The sequence below is a fragment of the Notothenia rossii genome (assembly GCF_949606895.1).
Source record: "Notothenia rossii genome assembly, chromosome: 8".
Lineage (NCBI taxonomy): Eukaryota > Metazoa > Chordata > Actinopteri > Perciformes > Nototheniidae > Notothenia > Notothenia rossii.
Genome location: NC_136906.1, coordinates 9,299,691 through 9,326,085, shown reverse-complemented (window position 1 = coordinate 9,326,085; position 26,395 = coordinate 9,299,691). Strand labels below are relative to the sequence as shown.

Genomic DNA, 26,395 nt, shown 5'->3' with positions numbered 1-26,395 from the left:
GGAATGAGAGAGAGGGTTCTGCAGGACTAAAATAGACCAAGTCAAATGAGAAAACTAACAAACCGTATCGAGCACTACCAGAAAGTGTGTGTGTGTGTGTGTGTGTGTGTGTGTGTGTGTGTGTGTGTGTGTGTGTGTGTGTGTGTGTGTGTGTGTGTGTGTGTGTGTGTGTGTGTGTGTGTGTGTGTGTGTGTGTGTGTGTGTGTGTGTGTGTGTGTGTGTGTGTGTGTGTGTGTGTGTGTGTGTGTGTGTGTGTGTGTGTGTGTGTCAGAGTGAGTGAGTGTGGTTCAGTGCTGCCATTATTAGGTGATGTAAAAAGCTAATGCGGTGTTAAATAAAAGCAGCACTTGCTTCATTATTCATGGTGTCTGGGGTCACAAGCTTGCGATTTCGGTGTGTGTGTGTGTGTGTGTGTGTGTGTGTGTGTGTGTGTGTGTGTGTGTGTGTGTGTGTGTGTGTGTGTGTGTGTGTGTGTGTGTGTGTGTGTGTGTGTGTGTGTGTGTGTGTGTGTGTGTGTGTGTGTGTGTGCCCGTAGACGTGTGTTCATGCATGTGCTGTAATTGTGAGTGTGTGTCCTTCCAAATTCTTGTTCACTACTCACTCTTGCCTTTTAAAGAGGATTTGAAACTTTGGAAGCTACAAAGTGGGTCAGCCACTTTCTCTTCTCTCCTCTCCTAAATCACCCAGGCACAATTCCACTTACATTGACTGATCTAAGTAGCACCTCTAATCGTCAAAAACGCTTCCATCTTTTTCACACGGTCAAGAAATAATTCAGGGAGGGACACCAAATCCTTGTAATTGAGCTTCATTCCCCCAAAAATATTAGTGGCTGCCTTTTAAAAAGGAAGCAGCAGAGCTCCCACCGTGCTGTACGAACGCGTTGGTGACCCAGTTGAGTCTCTCCCCTTCTGTTGTGTTAGCGGTGATCCACAGATGCTCCTCAGCAAGGCCGCGCGAGGACGACCCCGATCCTCCAAGATGTTTGTCAGCTGCAACCAGCGTCACTGATGACTCATTTCTGTTTCCACCGTCACACTTGGCTGTTAGCTAGCTCACTATATGGTGAAGCCTTGTTGTTTTTCGATTTGTTTCCAAACACTTCCTATCTTCTTCTTCATACTCATACCATACTAGGGCTGCACGATATTGAACAAAAATGACATTGCGATATTTTTTTCCCCTGCGATATATTATATTGCGTTTTTTTTAACCATATTTAACCGGATGAAGGATTTTAGTCACGGACGTCTGGATCTTAACTGGTTGACTCAACATACCTTAAGTCATGATCTAACATGTCTTGATAATGCAGGTTGCTTACCCGCACATAAGGGGGTTCATCAGTGAATGAAGAAGAGTGGTGTCTAGAAGGGATCCAAGAGATTAAACGTATTACATTAAACTATAGGAAGCTTCATTATCACATTAGGGAATTAGCATACGTGACCAAATAGGTCATTTAACTTTTTATTCCTCAATTAAAACCTTTTTTGTGCAAATAGCAGCAAAGTAGTGGACATCTTTGAAACAACATTATAAAAATAAAATGAAGAACAGCTATACACCAGCTCCTTTATGCCGTTTTGAACCTCTCTCATATGGTGTAACACCGGCAAAGGCATCTGAAATAGTTGTTTGCTGTGCATGCAGACTCAGAGCCTGCATGTCACTCCACTCAAGTACCCCTGACATGAGAGCCGCGCAAGTTTTCCTTTTGTAGCAAGCAGCAAAATGATTGTAACATGACGTGTTTGAATTAATTTACCTACTTAATATCGAACGCCCTAAAAAAAAAAAAACTGCATGTCCCTGCGATGTGAATATCGTTCAGCCCTATACCATACTGTCTCCTATTGATTTGATCTGAGAAAATAGTAAATGGGTAGATAAACATGGTTTGAATTGCCCAACAAACCACCTTTCATTTTCATACTATGATGTCCACTGTCACATTTAAGAATGTAAGTCAATAGCATTTAAATGCCACAACAAGCTGACCATACAGTAGTAGACTTATTGATGACTTTAGGCGTCAACTGAAAACATTTTCATTATCAAATAATCCTTCAAATTCATAATTAAGCTCTTGTCCCTCAGGTGCAGAAATTAAGGATGATTGGCTTTACAATGGCCCGGAGCAAGAATGAATGTTTTCAAATGCGTTCCTTACAGCTCTAAACCCCAACGTATTGATTTTGCTGTCACAAAAGACTGATAAGAGCAGCAATTCTTAAGAAGCTTGAACCAGCAAATGTTGATCTTATTGCTTATCCCATTGATTTAGCCACTAATTGTTGTCGTGAGAAGTAAAAAAGTTTTAGAGTTTACTTTGAGGCTTATCTTGCTGTTTTCTTTCAAATTGGGAATATATATAGTTGGTAAAATAGTCCAACTGATTGGCACTTTTCTTCTTTGCTTGTGCAATTTAAAAAGAGAAAGGCTGGAGGCGGACAATAAGGATTTACCAAATGTATGAAATTACTGATTCAATAGGCAATCACACAGATCACTCTCACCCACTTGCTTTTACGCTGATTCATCGTGCTGAGTCAGCATAAGGGGCCCTGATAACGGCTGATTGAAGCTGCAAAAACAAAGGGGTACACCAAGACCAGAACCACGGTCCAACAGCAGCCAATGAGGATGATGGAGACATGTATTTGCAAAATCTAAAGTACATTCCTCACACAATGTCCTTTTCATTGCAGTCCAATGTGTGTTAGATGGTGCAGTTACCTACTTCGCCATACACATATAAGCTGAAATATAGTTGGAGCCTTCGTCCTGTTTTCCCACTTCCTTTCCTCATTCCACTACTTCCTGATCTCTCCTTTCTCTTGTCTTTCCTGCTGTCCCATCTCCTCCAATCTTTTCCACTCCACTCTTCTTTTCTCCATCTCACCCTCTTCATTTCTTTTTTGCCCAGAAATGTAAGTGACCCATCTGTGAAAGGTACATTAGGCATTAGGGAGTTCCCCTCCGGCTGTGTGTGTCAGTGAGCTCACGTGTGTGTGTGTGTGTGTGTGTGTGTGTGTGTGTGTGTGTGTGTGTGTGTGTGTGTGTGTGTGTGTGTGTGTGTGTGTGTGTGTGTGTGTGTGTGTGTGTGTGTGTGTGTGTGTGTGTGTGTGTGTGTGTGTGTGTGTGTGTGTGTGTGTGTGTGTGTGTGTGTGTGTGTTTGTGTGTGTGTGTGTGTTGTTAACAGATATTGCCTGATGGACTCCTCCCAGCTGTCCGTCTGCTTGGCCAATGAAATGCTGCCAATTACTCTGCAGGCCTCGCTGGCAGCCAATCAAATGGAAATGAAAAAGCTTAGATATGACGATGGGGTTTGGGGCGTAGCACTTATATTGCACTTTGTTAATGTATGGGAAAGTCAGCATGTGTGAGATAATTGCTCCTTTTTATCCTCCTCTCTCCTCTCTCCTGCTTCCTTGTTGCAATATTAATGATGGAGTGTGGATGTGAACAGATTTGAATTGAGCAGAGTGCTGCAGTGAGTGCAGCAGGGAGAGAGATCCCCCATATTTTGTAACTCTTCTGTTATTTTCCATAGCTTAACAGTGCAGTTCAACATTTTAAACAAATATCGTTGTTTGTTTTTTACCTGAAAATAGTTAATTAGATCATAAAAGTCTTGGCTTTGTGCGAAAATACAAAGCTGGAGACAGTATGATTAGCCTAGCTTAGCACAACGACTAAGAGCAGGGGAAAACAGCTAGCCTAGCTCCGTCTAAAGTCAAATGAGCAAAATGTTTCAACTTGTTCAATCCAAGAGAACTATGTTATGACTAGTAAAGTCCTCATCAGGTTTTTAAACACTATTTGTCATCAAGTAATAATTCCAGCCTGTAGATGCTATTCTATCTAAATCTCACTTTGAAAAGGAAACAAATAAGCACATGTTCTTACATATTGAAACATTCCTTCCTATTCCACTTCCATAATGTATCTCTCCCTCTTCTGCTTTCTGTTTTAAGTTTCCCTCACTTTCCTTTCTCCTCCCCCCTTCTCCCTGATTGCTTCTCCTGCCTTCTCCTCACCTGTCCGCCTGCCACTCATTCCCTACCTCCCTCCCTCCCTCCCTCCTCGTCTCTCTGTGGGTCTCTCTGTCTTACTGGTGAATCACTGCCAGTGTATTTAGCGATGACCATAAGAGCTGACTGATGCATCTCTGTGGAGGAAACCATCATCACATTATGCAGTATTGATTTGCCCCCATAGTTGTATGTCAGGGTGGAAGCAGGGGCTAAAGTGATGGGGGATTGCATGTCCTTTGTACTGTAATACCGTATGTCTTACCTTCTGGCTACACATAGTGAATACAAAGGGGGGGCATTTTTACCATGGCACAATATAACACACTAGATCTGAGGAAAATATGCTTGTAAAGTTTTTTTTTTTTCTTAAGGTGTAATTGATATAATATGTTATTGTGCTTCTACACCAAATACAAGCCATTTTAAGAACAATTTAAGGTGGAGGGAGACATTTTACATCATGGTAATATGAATGATTTATGAATATTATTAAAGCTAATAGTTTAAATAGCATATGGACCAATTATAAGCAATGCCTTCAAGGAATAGTTTGACACTTTTGGGAAATAGGCTTAATCGCTTCTTTTTTTTCCACCCTGAGTTAGATGACAAGATTAACTCCACTCTTGTTACATTAAATATAATGTTGCACCCAGCAGTTGGTTAGCATGAAGACACATTTCCTGTCATGGTTACATCACAATGTATTTTTCTATACTTTGCTTATTGTACAAACGAGATATTATGTGTTCGTTAGTTAGCTTCAGTTTTCCTATCTTTCCTGTCTTTATGCAAAGCTAAGCTAATTGACTGGACAGATATGAGAAGGTTTCAATAACGAGTAAGGGGTGGGACATCTCTAAGCGGTTGACCAATCACAACAGAGCCGGTCAGCTAACCCAGGGGTTCCCAAACTTTGCCATGCCAAGGACCCCCATATAGCATTATCCTCCGGCAGGGACCCCCCTGTTGCAATTTTTTTTTTTTAAATGATGTGTACAAGTGCCTCGCGATGGAGCATGCAGTGTGTTGCCACTACATTTGGGGCCTTCTGCCTGATCAAAGCTGTCACTCCTTTTTTGCCTGTGATAGCCCCACTGCCCCATCTGAACACACACCCACACAACGAGACCAGTCAAGTCCATTTGAGATGATGTACTCGGAAAAACTTGGAAAATGTCTCTTCATGTGGTCCTACCTTCCAGTGCTTTGCAAAAATAATATTTCCTCAACAAAGTTGTCTTCTGAAATAAATCTGATTTATGCAAGCAATTCTGCGACATTTGCTACATCCGTGCTCTGATCCAGCTGCAGAGCGAAATATTCACTAGCTCTCACTTGCTCCAAAAGCTGAGCAGATACTCAGTTTCACTCTCAGTAGCGGCAGCTCAAATTCTGATTGGCTTGAAGGGCGGTCGTGTGATTCAAAAACAGAAAGATGAAAAGATTGGCATCAAAGGACACATAGATTGATAGATATACAGTTATTAATAACATCTTAAAAAAAAAAAAAATTAAACTTAAAAAAAAAAAAAAACTTTTCCCTCAAACTTTGCGTGACCCCCCTGGTGCCCCCTGGCGGCCCCCCGGGGGGTCGGGGCCCCCACTTTGAAAAACACTGAGCTAACCAATCAGAGCAGCCTGAGCTCTGGTTTCAGACAGAGGGTGAAAAGAGGTGCTGCAGCACAGGCAGTATGAGAAAAATAAAGAGCTTTTGGAACATTAAAGCATGGAGACATGTCACTGTAAAGGCACACAATACAAATATCAACCTGAAAATGAGCATGATATTTTCTTTTTAAACATTGAAAGCAAATTATTTTGGGTTTTCTTAATTGCCGGTTGTAATTGAAAAGGGGGTTGAGACCTTTCTGACTTGAAAATCGTGTCAACCTACTTTCTAAAGAGCAGACACTGTTGGATAATTCGAGATTATTAACCCCCCAATTAGCAATTCCCTCTCACCATCTAAAAAAGGAATGCTGGTTGAGCGAAACCCAGCTAAGTGAGACAAACTGCACGATGTTCTCTGTTTCTGCATCCATCTGAGAGATATAGTGTCGTGCTAAAGGCGGCCAGGTTTACTCAAAGCACAAAACATTCACAGTATGGCATGATGACGCAATTAGAGCTCACATTAAAACTCATTTAAGAACTTAACTGTAAAGTGTCTTCGGGTAATGGGTTTCATCCTTTAAGCCCACGTCACACTGTCCCGAAATGGAACACCTGATGGACTCGCACGAAGATGGCCCCGAACTTGGTCAACAGCCAAGCAACAGCCGAAGCAAGTACGATGCCTACAGAAGGCCACACGATGGCACCCGAACCACACACTCCGTCATGTTGTTTCCATAGCAACAACAACTTCCTGTCAACAGCGTAAGCTCGCCTTCAAAATAAAAGCATCTAAATAAAACAGGAAGTTAACCTAAATTAAATGTAAGACATACAACTGCAACGAAAGTAACGAAAACAATGTAATATCCTTTTCAGTTTCACAGAACACAAATTGTACTATAATACGATGGCTACACGACGGCATTGTGAGGGCTTCACGTAGTCGTGTTGCCTTCCTAAGACAATCAAGCAGCTTCTTGTTTCCTTCGTATTGTCTTCGTGAGGGCGAAAAATGCCCGATGGCACCGATGATCACACGAAGTAAAGACGAAATGACACGATTTGACAAGATGCCCTCACGATGGCCTTACGAAGGGACACATTGGATATACAAATTCAACACGAAAATGAACCTTCGCAAGGTCTTTCGGCAAGATTTTGGCATGCCAAATATTTTGCTACCGTTCACGAACGTTGCTGCCGGAGCCTGAGAAACTCCACCGGCGGTCATTCGATGGCTTAAGATGCCCTCACGAATGGCCCAATGTTGTTACGATCAGAGCCGAATTTGAACATTTCCTTTATCGTGTGTCCATCTGGTGTCAATTTCGGGACAGTGTGACGCGGGCTCAAGTGAATTCCAGCTGAAACAAATTGACATCTCAAGTTGAATTCTGTAAATAATATAGTCCAGGCTCAACATCAAAATATTTGTGGTGTTGAAGTGTCGAAGCTAATTTGCACAGAACTGACGAAATATTTCCCCTCATTTAATTTCCTCTGATTCTTCCTTTTCACTTCATGTATACCAGCAGAAAGATAACGCTAAGTCGCTCATTACCGCAGCTTAGGATTGTGTTTCCTGAAAGAATGACGATAAGAGGGAAATTATTTCAAACCAGTATTCATTCTACCTCACGTCACCTCAACCTTTTTTCTTCTGGGCCGCTTGACGACTCCATAAATGCAATCTAGGTGTTTTGTTCCTGTGTATATCTGCCTTCTGAGGCCTTTGATTTCCTTTTTCTTCCTGGGCAGCGGGTGTTCATCCAATTTGTTTGAGCTGAGGTTTATATTATGTTGTTTGTGTCTTTGGAATGAACTCAGCATGGTACGCAGCCCTCTGGCACAGATACACACACACACACACACACACACACACACACACACACACACACACACACACACACACACACACACACACACACACACACACACACACACACACACACACACACACAGAAAACTTAAAAAACCCTTTGCTTTGAATATAGAGTTTGTGGCAACACAGCATGAACACACAGTATCTTTTTTCTTTGTACGTGCAGTGTTATTTACGACTTTATTTTTTAGTTAATCAACATGTGTGCATGCTCACGTGCATTATCTCTCCTAATAAACAGCTTTTTAGATAAGGTTCAGGATTTCATCTCGTTGCCTTGCACTGAACTCTCATCTTAGACGCTTCAATTCTCTAAAACCCTCTAAGGCTGCTGCACACTGAGAGTGCCTCCATACAGGATTACTATATTCAATACTTTAAAATAACACATGTCTCAACAAGCAATCCCGACAGAGGTTCTTTTCTTCGAGATATTGCATATTTAATAAAGCATGAGGATTTTGCTGTGCTGCGAATCCTAATTCAAAGTGTTATTTTATTGTGATTATTATTATATTGTGGGGTGGGATAGGAAGAGAGACAGGAAGTAGGAAAAGATCATTCAAGGGTAAGAATGAAGGAAGTAAGGTAGGAAATAAAAGCCAAACTGGACAAGATGACTACATTAAGAAGGAGGAAATGGAGGAGTTGCTGCAGGATGAAATTAGGACAGTTTGATATGACAGCTAAAATACTTATGGCTGTTGATGGTGGTAATATTGACAGTGATGACGATGTTCATAATGTTGACTTTATGATGGCCATGGGGGCAGTAATGGTGTTATCATCAAGTTATGTGCTTGTGACTGGTGTAATTGCAAAATATGTGGAAGTCTAGTGAAGGCAAGGATAATAATGAAGAGATAAATAACAAGCAAGGCTTTGGAGAAAAAGTAGTCTGATTACCAAGCATGGAGCGGTGTTAGGGGGAACTACAGCAGTAATCCTCACCTTTAAGGATCCCTTTGTGTAACCACTTACAAATGTACATATTGATCAACTCAATCACAATTTCTTTAGTTTATAAAGTTGTGGAGAAATCCACAAACCGTTCAGAAGAGAAAAAAAAACGTTGCAAAATAAGCATGATGTTTTTGCTTCTCCATTCCCTGTTTATTATCTCCATATTATTATTACTACTACTACTACTATTGATACTATATTATTATATATCTCTTTATTTATCTCTATACCCCTCCTATTTAACTTTTGGGGGACCCTTGGGTTTTTAGCCAATGTATACAATCTAAATACATTAGGTTTTCTACTCTTGAATCTGAAAAGTGAAATCAATGCCAAAGTGCTTTAAAGCTGCAGTCTCTCTAAAGCCTGCAGGGAGTGACTCCAAAAGAAGTCTGACGGACCGTCCACACGGCGGCGTGCGTTTTCGCTTGCCGGCGGGCATGTCTGAAGCTCGACCAACAACCAATCACCTGAATCTCCCGCCCCGGACACACAAGCGGCGGTTTGATTGGCTAGAGCTTGTACTGGCATATGATTAGATTGGCTGACGCTTCCGTGGAAGCTTCAAAAGTTGAACATTGCTCAACTTTTGCAGCGAGCATTGCTTCGCTCCCACAATGCAGTTCGGCGAAGCGTGACGTCACCCCATTCAAAGTGAATGGGCTGAAGCGTTGAAGCTTTAACGCACGCCGCTGTGTGGACGGGCCGGGATTGTATGGAAGTCCCAACTTCTCACTGGATTTATTACCTTGTTAAACATTTTCCTAAATAGTTTACGCTCTCAGTAATTAATTTCAGGTCCTCTTTAATACATCATGATGTTCATGTTGTATATACATTTAGAGTAAAATAGACCTAAAATCTGCGTATGCTTTTTGATTGAAACGTCGCTACAGAAGTGTTGTCCGGTGGTGCTCGTGTTTTATCTTAAAACTTGAACCCTTACAAAGATAAATGCCACATTTTGGTTGCCTAAATATGTTTTCTTCAGCGTATACTTACAACATATACTCCCGGCATTAATAACAGCTCTTTCCGGCTTAGTTGTAAGGTTAAATCCAGGAGGAGTGTAACAGAATATAGGCCTTATTAGAAGAGATAGGGAGTGGGTGGGAGAGGGCAAGATGGATAGAGGGAGGCGAAAAAAAGCGGAGCCTCTGGACAGAGAGTTAACGGAAAAGAAAGGACACACAGAGGAAGATATTGGACTTATTAGAGAAGGGAGCGAGTGGAAGAAGAGCGCAAACACGGAGAGACAGAGATAGAGACAGAGAGAGAGGGATGATGTTATTTTGTCAGTGTTTCCCCGTGGGGGCTCGACTGCTTGTTAAAAAGTCCTGACAGAGGAACCACAGCAATAACACACACACACACACACACACACACACACACACACACACACACACACACACACACACACACACACACACACACACACACACACACACACACACACACACACACACACACACACACACACACACAAAATATTCCTCTATGACGTCAAATACAGCCGTGTGTGTGTGTGTGTGTGTGTGTGTGTGTGTGTGTGTGTGTGTGTGTGTGTGTGTGTGTGTGTGTGTGTGTGTGTGTGTGTGTGTGTGTGTGTGTGTGTGTGTGTGTGTGTGTGTGTGTGTGTGTGTGTGTGTGTGTGTGTGTGTGTGTGTGGCTCCTCCCTTGCAGTTGAAGGCTGCTGTTTGCCTGTAATTATCATCCAACACCAACACAACATAATTGTTCCCTCTGTTCACACCCAGTACTTTATGAACCCAGCTCTATAACAACCGGGCACACTCATATTCACACTGCCATCACGACATCTCCTCTTTGTTTTAGAAGCTCTTTAATATAGATTTAACTGAATACACTTTCACAGTGTCATACGATTATGCCAGAGCCTTCTAGAGAGCAAGGCAGAACACTTAATGTGCAAGTAAACACCAGAGCAATATTGTTAGCACACACTTTCTCACTCAACACTATGAGACGGTAAGGAACGAGTAAGAGGGCTTATGTAATGGCTTGAACACTTTAACATATTTAGTGGTGTAAATAGATTTCAGACATGTGTGTTTCTTGCTGTTTCTATTAAGGGGATTTATCTGCACATATTTTCCATATTGTAGTTAGGCCTACATTACATTATTTTTCTTACGTTCTGATTTCATTCCCAGTCGGCTTGCCTGTTATCTGATTTCCTTTAAATTACACAAGAGGAGCCAGAAGTAAACGTTGGCCAGCTTCTAAATGATCACATTTTGTACATTTAGAATCTGTGTATGCATTTTCTATGGTGTGTGTGTGTGTGTGTGTGTGTGTGTGTGTGTGTGTGTGTGTGTGTGTGTGTGTGTGTGTGTGTGTGTGTGTGTGTGTGTGTGTGTGTGTGTGTGTGTGTGTGTGTGTGTGTGTGTGTGTGTGTGTGTGTGTGTGTGTGTGTGTGTGTGTGTGTGTGTGTGTGTGTGTGTGTGTTTGGCATCTGTTACCTGATATCAGTGCCAATCCAGCCCCGCAGACACAGAGATGCAGAAGAGTTATTTTTTTCGTTGTTGGCCAAACTATACAATGAAAAGTGTTTCCATTTCTTAGAAGGCTTTGGATCCTGCAAGCTGCAAAGTCAATATGTGTATGATACCAATAACATAATTGTAAGGGAAACTTCTGCAGCAATGGAGAGTCAGGACTCAGAGAGACACGAGGAGAGTTGGAGCTTTGATGTCAAACAATGATAGTTTATTTCAAGGATACGACCGGAGAATTCATATCACAAGTCACAGAAGCAAAAAGGTTCTGACTGCACGGGTGGGTTGTCATGTCAATTCTGATCAGCCTATCTCTCGATCGACCTTTTAACTAGTTTACAGAGAGTTAATGAGCATATTGGGGGAGGCGTAAACATCTGTGGAGCTTAGAAAGCCAGCGTTCCCACAGCCGTAAACCATTTCGTGACCGAGAGTTGAACTGGTTTATCAAGATAGCTGGAGCCTCCCATTCCTTAAGAGAGATAACAGAGCCAGGGTTTGGTCGTAAACGTCAACAGGCAATAAGGTTAAATATCTTAGGAGTAAGGAAGAATGATTCCCTCACAATAATGTGTAGACTTTTTGCATTCTTATATCAGATCACCGCCTGTCGATGTTTGGAAAGAAGGATTTGAAGATAAATCAAGCAGAAAATTGCTTTATTGAAGTCTATTTGACCTTTTCGTCTAGGCAACAAAATCCTTTTGGTGAGGAGTCTTTGGATGGACCGCTGCCAACGATGCCATATTCTTTTAAACGTTTCTTTTATCTCCTGTTAGAATATAACAGGAGATATTTGATCATACGGTTTCTGAGAGAATTATCTTTTCTTTTGTGGTTTTGGCTCTGTCTGTGTGGTTTATACGGCGAGTGCTGTCTGCCATTGGTTTCCTGCAGACATTTCCATGCTCTTTTGTTTTGCTGCTGCTATTTTTACGCCTGTCTGTTTATATTTAGTAACCGGCCACCGAGGAATTTTCGTCAAACCGGTGTGTTTTCTCCTGGAAACGGCAGATTTTAAACGCAGCAGATAGCAGGGTGGCCGTGGCAGAAAAACAAACGTGATACAAATATTATATTTCACTTTCTTTTCATGTGAATCATCTCTCGACCCCTCTGGTTTATCTTTTGACCCCTTGGGGGGGTCCCGACCCTTAGAAGCCAATGTTTAACATTTCAATAAATACAAAAAGTTGCTATATCTGAGTGAGAAATGTGCAAATCTACTGGAGGCAAAACAAGTCAGATTTAATAGAAGTCTATGAAAAAATTACCTGAGTTTTCACTTGATTAAAACTTCAGCAAGAAATGTCCTAATGATTTTCAGTCAGGCAACTCACGTGTTTCTTTAACATGTTTAGTAGAAGCAGCATATATAAAAAAAAAAAAATGTCCTAATGATTTTATGGTCTCAATTGCTAGATTCTCTTCAGTAGATTATGATATACATTTATTTATCCGTCTTATTTGGAGTCAAATACACAATAAATCTGCGTATACTGTAAGTTAGGGCTTTTCTACCTTATGATGGACTTATCGCTTTAGAAGTGTTTTGCGGTCTTTGCGCTTGTGTTTTTCTGATTACACCCTTGAAACGCAGCAGAACAAAAGCGTATACGTGGCAGATATACACACGTGATTTAAATATACAAATATTCTATATGCAAGTTAAGGCAGACATTTGTACTACGTCTCGTTCTTACTGAGTGTGCACCTTACAACCCCTGCTCACAATGCATTACACACTCATCTGTTTGTGTGTGTGAGTTTTTTTCATTTTGTACATGTGTGCGTGTCATCAGACCAGACAGTGCATGATGCTATCAGCAGCAGAGGATATGAAGACTACTATTTATAACTCTGCTCTATCTCAACTTAGACACATTGTCCTGCCCCGCGGGGAAGGGGGCTTCTTTTTTTTTTGTATGTGTGCGTCACTGTGCTGTTGTGTGTGTCTGTTTGTGTGTATGCAACAGAGTGGGACATTTGAGAGCGGAAGACTGTGAATGTGATAGACGGAGCAAGAGGCGGGGAGCTGTGAATGACAGACTGTGTGTGTGTGTGTGTGTGTGTGTGTGTGTGTGTGTGTGTGTGTGTGTGTGTGTGTGTGTGTGTGTGTGTGTGTGTGTGTGTGTGTGTGTGTGTGTGTGTGTGTGTGTGTGTGTGTGTGTGTGTGTGTGTGTGGGCAATGCTCACTGAAGGTGTGAGTGGAAAGAAGAGACATGTCACACTTGACAGGGGTGAAATGAGAGGATATGATTGGCTGTTTTCTGATGTCACGGATTTCGAGCCGTTCCAATTAGAAACAATCATACGCTGCTTAGTCGCCATTCTCTTTTCCACTGCTCTGCCATTCACTCGTTTCCCTTCATCAAAATTCCCCCTCTTTGTTTCAAATGTTGTTTTTCTTTTATGGAACTCGCCTGCCACCTATAAGCAGTTGTTGGTGCTAACTCTTCTTCACGGCCTTCCTTTTCGCTCAGCGTTTTTTTTGGCTTTACCGTATCCGTCCTCCTTTTGTTTTAAATGTCCTCCCGTGATCTCCCTCTCTCACTCAACTGCTTTCAAAAAACCTTGAAGATGAAATAAATGTAATAGGCAATACCTAAAGTCCTATATTATAAAAGATAAAGCATTACAGACAGTGCCAATGGTATGACATTGCCTACACTTCCTGTCTCCAAAGTGGGGGGGGTCACATGTCATTCTCAAACTTTAAGGCACAATTTTACACTCAATTTCAAGTGATGCTTATACATTGCAGATAACAAATGAGAACAACTTTATACAGTATCTTACTTTTTTTTTTTTTAAACAATACATTCTTTTATTGACAAAAAAGTATGTGTAACATAAAGAAGTCAATAAATGAGGAAAGTTTCTGGGTAGGGTTTTTCTTTGAGAGCTAACAGACATCTTAAACGTTAATAATTAAATTAATTTGCAAACGTTATTTGATGCTATCCTAATATTCTGACCCAGTTGGACCACCGTTAATAATCTGTGTTGCCTGTCATCGCTAAATGGCGTTCCTCAGACAGAGCAATCAGACACATTTCTATTCACATTTCATCTGATTTGTCCGTCAAAAAACTTTGATTTTTAGTGTCAGAATGTCTGGAATATGTGCAACTTGTGAAAAATAGATCCAATATTTACCTTAGTCACTCCAAGGACAAACGAATTGGTCACAATCTTTGTTTATGTTCGCTGAAGGTCCTCACGAGGCGTGGCTGTTGCAAAGCCAATGTGGCACATATACATGAAAGTGGCTTACTATCGAAACATAGAATGAGAATATGAAATATAACAAAGAAAAGCTTAAAGAAATCTGTAGGTTCAATTTTCTGCCTTTCTGTTTTTGTTTCTCCTAGAAAGAGATCTTTAAACAGAGATTCCTCCAGGGACAGAAACCAGATTGAAGTTGTGGTTGTGGTCTTATTGGTCTCAGCAGGAGAGGGAGAATAAAGACAGAGAAGGGAGGATTTATTCAGTTCTTTGTTGTCAGAGTCCTTAAGAGTGTGCTTCCCTCAAGTGTTCAATAGAGGTGCCTCTGGTGTCAGAATGATAGGTTAGGCCAACAGAAACTGCCAATTTCGAGGAAATGGTTTTATATACCCTAGCCTATGGATACAGTGTTTCTGATAATGCATCGTGTCAAATAAATGAGGATATTAAGCCCAACCTTGACCAGATCTCTGCAGTCCATTTTGGTTCTGTTGTGTTCCACGGGACACTATTTGGCCCAACAGCAAATGAGCGCAGGCACACGTCCAGTCACATTTTAGCCCAGAAAAGAGCAATTATTTTGGTAAAAGAGAGATTTATGTTTTGTGGTAGAATTTGGCTTCATCTCCTTTGGTTCCTGGAGCCTAAATCATTTCAGACAGGCACAAGCAGGCTAAAAACACATGCACACACATAGGAAACATAGCCAACAAATATTGAAACAGTTCTTTAGAGATTATTCACTATCACCGTTGGCTATTGCTAAATCAATTTTGCACAAATGTTGGCTTTGGTATTTGTATTTTTTTCGTCCGGTGAAGAATGAAATGGTCCGTTATGGGTTGACATAATTCTGCTGCGTCTTAAATAAATGACTCTCAGCCCTTTTTAATGTATTAGATAACGCAAAAAAAAAGCGTAATCAAAAAAATAATTTGACTGGAACATATAGGAGGAAATAAAAAAGCTACATATTGACCATGAGCAGGTCTTTAATAATACAATAACAGGAAGCTTTTGTGGCAATTGTAGGGCAGCTGTTATCGACAGATGGCGGGTGTAGAAGTGAAATATCTGAAGATAAGATGAAAAAAAGATTAGTGTCCCCATGCTGCTCAGTCTTTGTATAATGCAGCAAAGTGTGGGAGTATCGGCCGCCGCTGTGATGAAGACAGGAAGTGACACGTCTTATAGCATGACCTCGCTCCCGTCCCACCACGCTCGAGCATCGCATCGCTTTCTCCCCCGTTTAAACACACAAACACACACGGGGCTTCATATAGAGATTCTCAAGAGCACTTGGAGACCGAATGAGCCGACCTCACATACAGATACAATCCCATTAAGGAGCACTCTGGAGTCTTGATATAGGGGAACGAGACACACAGCCACACTCACACAAATAATGCAAATAGTGAATACCCACATTACTCAGAGGTTATCAACACAGGGGGAAATGGAAAGCCAGGTCATGCATATAGCGATTACATTGCATACAGTACATTGATATGGTTACAAATAGTTTCCTCCCTGCTTTCTACTTGTGTCTGTTTTCATTCCCCGATGCCCTCGTCACTCAGTTGCATTATACTCTACAGGAAAAGAGCTGTAAGACCAATTGGAACATTACTAGTTTCATTTAATCTCTAATGCTTTTTGGGTACAATTGTATCAAGTGAGTACAAATTGGCTACACACATGTTTGTATAAATTGAGATCATAAAATAAGAATTGACCTCGATGTGGTGCAGTATATATAATATTAATAATGTTCTTACTGGTTTAAGACGTATTACCAGTCAGCACCAACGTTTTCTCTCTGAACAAATACACCAAAACATCTTATTTGTGTATTTTTTAAAACTTTTTTTGTTGACATTTCCACTTATTCCTCAATGAATGAATTCAGTTTAGCAGCACGTTGTCAACCTAAAGTGGCAAATTCGAGATTTGCTCTGTATATCTAGAGAAGCGTACCCTAGAAATGAACTTATTATGGCTGTATAAATGTAGCTAAACATCACAAAAGACAATCCAGAAGGAAATTGGTGTATCATAAGACTCTCTTAAGAAAAACAGGCCTCTTCAAGATGTGTTATAAACTTTACAGAATATAGGATTGAGACTAATTCTGTGTGGCGTTACAATAAACAGTAATATATCTTAACATTACCGTTGTTGCTTCAACACTTCAGCAACTATCCCTTTTTTATTACATTTTGGTGAAACTAAGGAAGAAGTCCTGTCGATGCAAGCTCCAGGCAGTGTGTGTGTGTGTGTGTAGTGTGTGTGAGTGTGTGTATTGTAGGTGCACGGGCAGCGTTTGTTCGTTTTAAGAGCAGGTGTGATCTTACAAAGTGACACAGGGCAGAATCTCTTTTTCTTCATTTGTCTCTCATCTCCGCTTCCAACCTTTTGTTCCCTCGATCTCTTTTTTTTTCTTTTCTTTACTGTAGCTGTCAGGTTACATCTTCACCCACACAAACACACACACACACACACACACACCGACCTGCAAATCTATCACAATTAGAGAGCCAAAGACAAGTGGTGTCAAGATAAGCCATCTGTGAACTCTGTGACATTTCAAGGTAACAGAAATCCACAGAGACACAACACATCGTGTAACAAGAGGAGTCAGTCCAAACATGTTGCTATACCAAACTCTTTCTCTATTCCTCACTATTCATTTGGACTCATTCCATTATTTCTTAATGGCCTGCACCATAATGACCCATTTTAATGAAACATCCAACATAAAATAATAGTTAATTTGTCCACCTGTTATAGTGCTTGTCTGCTCTGTCCAAGCCCCTGTCTCACATTGGCTGAATTAAGTGGCAAATGATTCCGAGTCAGGTTTAATGGAGTGGATACGAGTGACTCAGAGTGAATTTAACCCCAAAATCAGGACCACAGAGTTCTGCAGCCTGCTTGTACCGCACCAATCCAATTTGGGCCTAATTGAATTGTTCTGAACCCCTCATCCATATATTTCTCCTCGAGAAGTGTATTACTCTTGATCTGTGTGTGGGTGTGATAGAGAGAAAGAGAAAGAGAGTGTACTGCCAAACCCTAAATGCTCTGTTGTTGATTGATGCTTCTGAGATTCAGTATGAATGGCTTTACTAATACGAGACAACAATCCTAAATAAATCTCTTCTTCCCCTTATCCTTCTTCCCGTTTCTCCTTTCTCAGGATGATAAGTCGACCTTCTTCCAGTTCGGTGCCTCCATCCAGCAGGAGGCTCTGCTGATGCTGAACATCATGGAGGAGTACGACTGGCACATCTTCTCCATTGTGACCTCAAAGTTCCCCGGCTACCAGGAGTTCATCAACATCCTTAAAACGACTGTGGACAACAGGTACGATCGACCAACCCAGTCTCACGGCATTTCGTGTTATAGTCACAAAATACATTTAATGTATTGATTCTTGTTCACCAACACGATTTTCCCATTTTTCCGTGTCACACAGAATGATTTTAAAAGCAATGTATTTCTATTGATAGTATGTTTCGTCTCTGCAACACGTCTTTTGGTCCGATCGGGTCTTGGTAGACCGGAAGCTGTGGGGTTCATAAAAACATGTTCTTACTTAATATCAAGATTATAGTTTTTATTTTAAATTCTATAATGTCTGACTTTTCTTGCCGTCCGTGAGAAAAAGAAATGTGGCTCAGAGCCTCAGAATACTGACATCTGTATTTTTAAAATCTTTTTTTCCTTCAAATTTGTTATTATTTGGTGCAGGCACGAAACATACTACCAATAGAAATACATTGCTTTTAAAATCGTTCTGTGTCAGAATACTGAAATCTGTATTTTAAAAAATCTTTTTTTCCTTCTACATTTTTATTATTTACATTGTTTTTAAAATCGTTGTGTGACACGAAAAAATGGGAAAATCGTGTTGGTGAACACGAATCAATAGATGCATTTCGTGACTAGAACACGAAATGCCATGAGACTGGGTTGGATCAACTACTCAACTGCTTGCACTCGTATCTACAGTTTCACTTTTATTTTAAGTCATATATCTGATAACTATTCAACTGGATAGCAGTAGCCAACATTAGGAACCAGGAAAACATAGAAACGCATGGAAATAATGAAATTGCGTTGCTAGCTGTGACAACATGTGGCAAACTTCCCTAAAATGCAAACATCAAGACAAACAAAAGACATGATAAAGGACAACTGTAACTAAAGCTTTACAGCCATGTCAGCGCCTCTCTCAATCTATATTTAGACACATCAGTGCGTTGAGCTAATTGGTAATATCGGCATGCTAATATGCTCACAATGACAGTGCTAACATGTCAATGCTAAGCAGCTCTGACGTTTACCATGTCTTCCATTAATTGTGTTTGTTAGCATGGTAACTTAGCTAATCGGCACCTAACACACAGTACAGTAGTAAAGGAACAGCTTGGAAAGGTATGAAAATATAAAAAAATGTGATTAAGATATTTCACTCAAAATCTTCAACTTCATGATGGCTGTAGAGCAGTGTTTCTCAAACCTTTTCATACCAAGGACCACTTAACCAATTAGAAAAACACTCGCGGACCACCTAACTCCACAAATATCCAAAAACACATCGTTTTTCTGGAACAGACTACACATCGCCTGAAAATGGTACAAACAAGTGGCAACATGTTTGATGAAGGTGTTGCGCTGGGCTATATCATGCAATCGAAAGTGAAACTTAAGCTCGCCCCATTGCGGAGATATTCCCGCGAGAGTGCGGAAAAACTTAAATGTATTTATTTATTTCCAATATGAAATGTTACCGATATACTCACGGACCACTAGGGGGCGATCACGGACCACCAGTTGTCCGCGGACCACACTAGAGGAAACATCTGGGGATTGATTCAGCCATAAAGAGACATCAACTGGGTACCATGAAGGTCTTTAATAAGTTGTGTGCCAAACCCTTATTGGAAAAGGCTATGACCTAGTGGTGGCACAAGACAAAAAGCTATTAGTTATTAGAATTCCTCGTTCCTGCAATATGACATCTTTGGACCAAATTGTTCTTGAGATATTTCGGTCTGAACCATCATGGTGGACCAACCAATAAAACGTAGCTCGCTAGCTAAAAGGGCTACAAATATATACTTCTATATTTCAAAGTAAGGGCAATGACTCTGAACTGTATGTCCTAGTCTAGTGTATTGTACAGGGCTTAAAAGCATAAACTAACATTGTAGGAAAAACACATTATCTTAAAGTGTATAAACAATTTCAAAATGATATTATTTTAAACAGCCTTGATAGAGGATTTATGAAGAACACAAACAATGTACCGTTTTTCTCCACCTCATCTACCCTATCATTGTTCCCAAAATGACCTCTCAACTCGCACAACACAAATGAATATAACAAGTTCTGTTTTCGAAAGAGTTTAAATATTCCTAGCACGGGCATTTCTCCGAATCCATTTCCACATTTTGTGTCTAATCTTCTGTATGATGCAAATGTCCCCAGAGAATGGTATTGTTTACTTTCTTGAAGAGTTACTGCACCAAGTGTCTTGTCCTTGTACTTTTAAAAGACAGACAGCACTGAAAGGATTTCATCAGCATTCTTAAAATGAATGTATGATGACAGGTAGGTTTACTACCCATGCAGTCTGGCTGTTTGCCGCACCTTTAGGTCATTTTGACTGATGCTCTACCCTCCGCAGAGAGAATGAGAAAAAACTGCTGAAGAGAACCGCAAGCCATAATTTTTGGCACAAAATGTCAAATTAATGATCCATGCTCAGCAGTGTTGAGATGTTGGCAAGGGCTGGTGCCTGAACCCATGATATATTAAAGCCCAGCTGAGGAGGGTCTTTTTCATTAGCAGTTACTCTTCATGTCAAACCAAAAGCGTTCAGAAAGTCTCTGCCTGTCTTTATTTGGTAACACTGGTCGCAATTGTTTTAATTACAAGTGGGAACAGATGGTTTCCTGGCTGATTAAATACGATTATGAATTTCCCCCGCAAACAGGTGTTGCTATTAGAAAACTGGTAAGCTTCTAAAAATGTGTCACCATTAATCTTATTTTCCCAAATAGCAATCAGAACCTGTACCTGTTTTCTTCTTCCAGCAAGCCCATTGTTCAGGCTTCTATTGTCAATCAATATCCACTCCATAAAAATGCATTTAGAAAACTTTATGAAAGATGGCTCCAAAGATCTAAGCGTCCCAATGTCGATATTCGTCCCACCTCCTCAAGAGGTTGACCTCACTGTTGAAATAATGGCCGTCATTTATAAAACAAGAAATAATAAGCCCAATTACTTGCAATTACCCGTCGTCGATTTTCCCGTGTCAGCATTGGGCTAGTTCACACTGACTTAGTCATGGGCAGACGGTTTTAATACCAATGAACTTCCATCATTTGCAACAGAAAATTGGACCAGTCAACTCAGTGACTCAGGGCTGACCCTACCATGGAAACAAATTAGTTCTTGCCAACGCTGAGATCAAATACAAGCCCAGATATATAACACGAGAGGAAGGGGAGTGTGTTTTGTGGAAGGCTACTTGTATAGACCATCTTGTTGAGATGAGTGCAGGCAGGTGGGTGGTGTTCCTGTCAGTATGATCTGCACATTAAACAGGAAAAAGCTAGATTGCTATGGTTGTTCGGGCATTGGACAGATTTTTCATTTACGTCTAAGATATGCATCGTCTGGAATACACATTCGCCTGTAACACCCAGGGTGATTGATCTGCAAGTAAAGGGTGTTCCTATCATTACAAATCATCATCAGCAACTGTATAATGAATTATTTAATTACGAAGACGAGTGTTCTCTTGGTAGGTGGTTGATTTAAGTGGGTAATCTCCCTGATTTCTATAAAGAATACCAAACTTTTAAATTTGTTTTACTTGTTATAACCCCTCTACTTGGTCTCACTCTATAGTGTTGTCATCTGGTAGTAGCAGACCATTATCACTCAGTGGACAGCAAGTCCCAAATCACTCTAATGTTACACTTCCGTCTATTGTTGCTTCCTTTGAAGGTGGTTAATATCTTCTCTCTTTTCTCTGTTGTCACACTGTTTTAACACTCCAGTATGTATCTGTGTGTGTGTCTGTAAGTGTGTCTTTGTCCCTCGTTCTCCCATCTCTCAAGTGTTATCAAGGGCCTGTTCTGCTGACACCAAAGAGGGCCAACACTTGGGGATGTATTATTTTTCTTTAATAACTAACAAAATTGCCATTTCCACTGTTTAGCCTTTCGCCCTGGGAACTACTTAATTTCATCTCTTTGGACTTTTTGAAAAAGAGCGTCCAGTCTTTCCATACAGTTTCACAAAAAAAGATACTCTACAAAATGCATTCATCACTTTAAAAGTGCTTGTTATTTCTAACTCTTGCTACAGCTAGATAAAATGAAAGTACAAAGATCCATTGTCTCCAACATTTGCTTTGACCGTTACACTCCAAGGAGGAAAGTCTCTGTCAGAACATCTATAATCAGCCATATGGTTGAGAAGGCGTAATAAAATGTTAATGAACCCATTTTTATGTCTAAGAGGTGTGACAGAAGCTGTGTTGATAACGGCAATATTTTCTGACAACCGGTGTCCCCAATTAGCACGTTGACCACGGGGCCCTTTCACATTAAGAGCCAAGTGTTTGTTCTCCTTGTCCTTTAGTTGTCTGGGCTGGACCCTGCTGAGCGTCATTACACAGGACCAGCTTTAGCATTTGCATTCTCCATTTAGCCTTAATGCGTTTCCCCCCGACAATAAGCACTTCCCACTTATTAGCATTCAGATTGCACTTAACAATGATATTAATTATAATGGATAATTATAACTGCCCTTGCCAGCACCTGAGCAAAGTTAATAGTCTATTAGTTACATATTAACATTTCACTCCTGTCCTTGTTATCCTTTGCTTCAGCTTCGTGGGCTGGGACCTGCAGAATGTCATCGTCCTGGACGCGGTGGAGGAGGACAGCCGCTCTCAGATCATGCTGAAGAAGGTCCAGTCCCCCGTGGTGCTGCTCTACTGCTCCAAGGACGAGGCGGTGTACGTCCTGGAGGAGGCGCGCTCCCTGGGCCTCACCGGATTCGGATACATCTGGATTGTTCCGTCGCTCACCACCGGCAACCCGGATCTAACGCCCGAAGCGTTTCCGCCGGGGATCATCTCGGTGTCCTACGACGACTGGGACTACCCGTTGGAGGCGAGAGTCCGCGACGGTTTGGGCATCATCACGTCGGCAGCGGCGGCCATGTTGGAGGAGTATGGCGACATCCCAGAAGCGAAGACGTCCTGCTACGGGCCGATGGAGAAGACTTCTAAACTGCCACCCAGTGCGCTACATAAGTAAGTAAAGAACATGTTGTTTTGGCATGCCTATAACGGTTAGAAAATACGTTACTATGTGTCTTTTAAGAGAGGGGAAAATAGATATATCAGAATTAGAAAGGATTTAATGAGGTTTGGTGTATTTTTATTACAAAGCGATATAGCACATGTGTTTGTTTTAATGCATGGCTTCCTGCCACAGTCTGTTTAGTTTTCACCCCTAGAGACTTCTTTCAAACTTTCCACCAAGTCTGCGTTGAGGTTTGAGATTGAAGGAAGACGCAATTACCGGATAAAAAAAACAAGGGGATTGAGAGTTCTAGCCGAGATGAAGTGTAGAAGTCAGGCGAGAAAGAGAGAGGGTAATGAAAGAGGTGAATGGGAGTTTGTGATGTAAGCAGGGAAGAAAAAGGCAAAGGAAGAAATTGGGACTGTGGGTAACAGCGGGGAGCCGCTACAAATGAGTGCTCTCCAAAATTGAAGAGCTCCTTATGTTCCTCTCCTCATTTATTCCTCCATCTCCCATTCACTCTCTTGTGCTCTCCCTCTCATTATGAGCGCGCCCCACAGACAGTGGGAGATGTTGCAGGTCTTGCCAGCTCTGTCTGGCTTTCCATCTGGCAGAGGAGCGAGAGACACACACCAAGCCTTGTTTACAATGTTGTTGTTTCTTTAATTATGAACTGTGAAATTAGGAATCTTGAGTCTATATGGCAAAATTCAATTCCAAAATCTGTCTCCAAAAATCTGAAATCTTGCAATGAAACCGTGCAATGACACGATCGGGAGGAGGAACACATTTAGATACACTTCTAAACATACAAATATGTAAAATATTTAATAGTCCTTGTTTTGGCAGACAATGTTCATTAATTTTATATTGGGAAATGATACAGTGGGAACTTGTAAATATATATTACATGTCTCGAAGATGAAGGATTGAAATGCGACCAATGTATACTTTATGATATGTTTATACCTGGCTGTATACTCAATAGTAAATTCCTCTAAGGTCAGGAATCAGGATACAACATTACATTTCAACTGGTCTGAAAACATTTCCGTTTAATTGGTCAGTAAATCAACCAGTAGGTCTCTGGGCTCATGTGGCTAAGGTTATACGTAGCATGGTTGCTCATTTGTCCATCTAATTCCCTGTCAAATACTCATTGGTATTCAATGTACTTTGGATCAATTCCCATTTAGGCTTTGTAGAAATCAAACCGAGTGGATTGTGCAACGTGAGTAGTTAAAAGGTGCTGGGAGATTAGAGCACTTTCTGCATAACAGGACAATGCTAATTGTACAAATCTTGATTTTCAATAGAAACTGGAGTAACAGGGGAGTTCCTGTCATTGATCAGAGTCCTCTCTCATAAATACTGGTCATTATGTTCAAAGAGACAGTAAAGAATGCCTGATAAGCCCTTATCAACTTCACATACTGATTCTGCACTAATATAGCTCAGCTTTTTGTCAGGAAACAAAGACACACTAAGGAGAATTACCAAACATCCAGAGCTAGCTGACTTTGTTCCCAGCATGTTCTGCTGCCTCAGGTTGTTACCCAGGTGATGAGTGGCCACAGATGGCTCTGTTGTGGGTGAGAGAGCTCAGCCAATCGGGCTTCAGGGGCCAGGACACGAGGAACATCATTGGTCAATGCTAGGTCACGGCGATGGGCCAGCAGTGTGGGTTGTTAGACCATCAGACGCTGTGGGGGGGGTATAGGGGGACGTAGGCAGCGCGCACACACACACACACACACACACACACACACACACACACACACACACACACACACACACACACACACACACACACACACACACACACACACACACACACACACACACACACAGAGGCGGGCAGATGGGATGTAGCAATGTACAGCATTGGTGGGACATATTGCCCATCAGTCATAAGATTTGAGACATATCAACACTCATAAAGGGAAATGCAGCCACTAATTGATAGTACAAAGCATTGTTGGACATTTTTCTATAATAATATACAATGAAACCATATAGATCACATGCCGTTTGGTAAGGAATAATATAAATGGACGAAATAGCGATTTAATGCAACTTTTTCTCACATTAACTGCTTTTTTTGTGAGCTACTGCAGATGTCAAAATCAGTATCATCTTGTAAGCATTAACTTTAATATATATTTCTTAGCTTGGATGTCTTTCAGATTATACTGTGACTCGTGACAACAGATTGATTTACATTGATATAAAACATGGTGCTGAGATGTCGTATAAAGTTCTGGGGACTGTAGTGTGAGCCCTCAGTGAACTTTTCCCTCACTCACTTTGTCCTCTGACAGCTGTAACGATAAATCCCCTTTGACACATCCAAGATGAATATGTTTTGCAGAGTAATCGAAACAAATAAATAAAATAAAAACAGGAGACAAATGACCAACTAAGAGCGCTGGCCAGTGCAGCAATCAAACCGAGTGACAACCTACGCTCCGTTTACAATATGCCGTGTGTGTATGCGCGTGTGTGTGCGCGTGTGTGTGTGTGTGTGTGTGTGTGTGTGTGTGTGTGTGTGTGTGTGTGTGTGTGTGTGCGCGTGCGTGTGTGTGTGTGTGTGTGTGTGTGTGTGTGTGTGTTAGAAACAAGAGAAATAACTCCTCCCCTCAGAAAGAGAATGTGTCACTGCAGATTTACAGCCCACCGCTCACCTTGCTGTGGTAAACAGTGTGTCTTAAAAGACTTTAGCACTTATTTATCAGCGAGAGACTGTGTGTGTGTGTGTGTGTGTGTGTGTGTGTGTGTGTGTGTGTGTGTGTGTGTGTGTGTGTGTGTGTGTGTGTGTGTGTGTGTGTGTGTGTGTGTGTGTGTGTGTGTGTGTGTGTGTGTGTGTGTGTGTGTGTGTGTGTGTGTGTGTGTGTGTGTGTGTGTGTGTGTGTGTGTGTGTGTGTGTGTGTGGTAGTAGGGTTCTGACAGGTCATTTCAGTCTGTGGCCCTGATATATGAGGGTCAGATCTCAACACACACACACACACACACACACACACACACACACTGAGTCCCGGGGCAGTTAGCATGTGAGCTGTGCAGACATACTAAAATTGAAAGCTTAAAAGATGCATGTCAAGTTTGCTTAAAGAGATGCAATCATGCAATTTGCTTATAGTGCTATAAAATAAACATTTAAATGACCATACTCAAGCTGTGTGTACAGTATATATCCTACTCAATTACTTTTACCAAGACTCAGAGTGACACATGGGTCCACTTCTTTACGTTTGCCTCAAATGTCCACTTTGACACAACAATGAACTGGTAATATTTCGATGGGCAAAGATCAAGGTCACAGTGACATACAGTGTGTCACGTTCTCAGTACTTTCTTTCCTATATATATATTTTTTGGCTTACAATTGGACTAAAGAATGAATTAAAAAAGGATAAAATAAGGAAGTGAAGAAATTCTGGGCAAACCAAGATGTAAACTACAATTTGACTAATTTGCGGAGGCATACAGGCTTTAATTATAGTTAATGTTATATTGCAGTAAACTTTAGCCTTTCATTCATTTTTGTTTGATGTTCTCCTGTGACTTTTGATACATAATCAAAGAGTAGTGTGTTTGTTTGGGAATTCTCTTATACTCTGTCACCTATGCATGGGTGTTTACAGGAAATTAAAAACTGTGTGTATATCACAGTATTTTATATCTTACTTTCATTCGCCTAACAATCAAGTAAACATCCATGATTATATAATAATACACAGGTTTAACTGAGGTGCTCAAATGCTGACATTCTGGATACTTTATGTTTTTGCCCAATTTAAGACAGAA

The 26,395-nt window shown here is 41.0% G+C and overlaps 1 protein-coding gene across 7 annotated transcripts in view; it reads left to right on the top strand.

Moving 5' to 3' along the window:
- The window catches only part of grin2aa (glutamate receptor, ionotropic, N-methyl D-aspartate 2A, a), a 164,251-nt gene that overhangs the window by 83,767 nt on the left and 54,089 nt on the right, over nt 1-26,395 (top strand). For all 7 annotated transcript variants that reach the window (XM_079643315.1, XM_079643317.1, XM_079643320.1 and 4 more), the window contains 2 exons: nt 17,452-17,618; nt 22,168-22,596. In XM_079643315.1, coding sequence (XP_079499441.1) covers nt 17,452-17,618; nt 22,168-22,596 — 596 coding nt within the window. The remainder of the gene's footprint in view (nt 1-17,451; nt 17,619-22,167; nt 22,597-26,395) is intronic.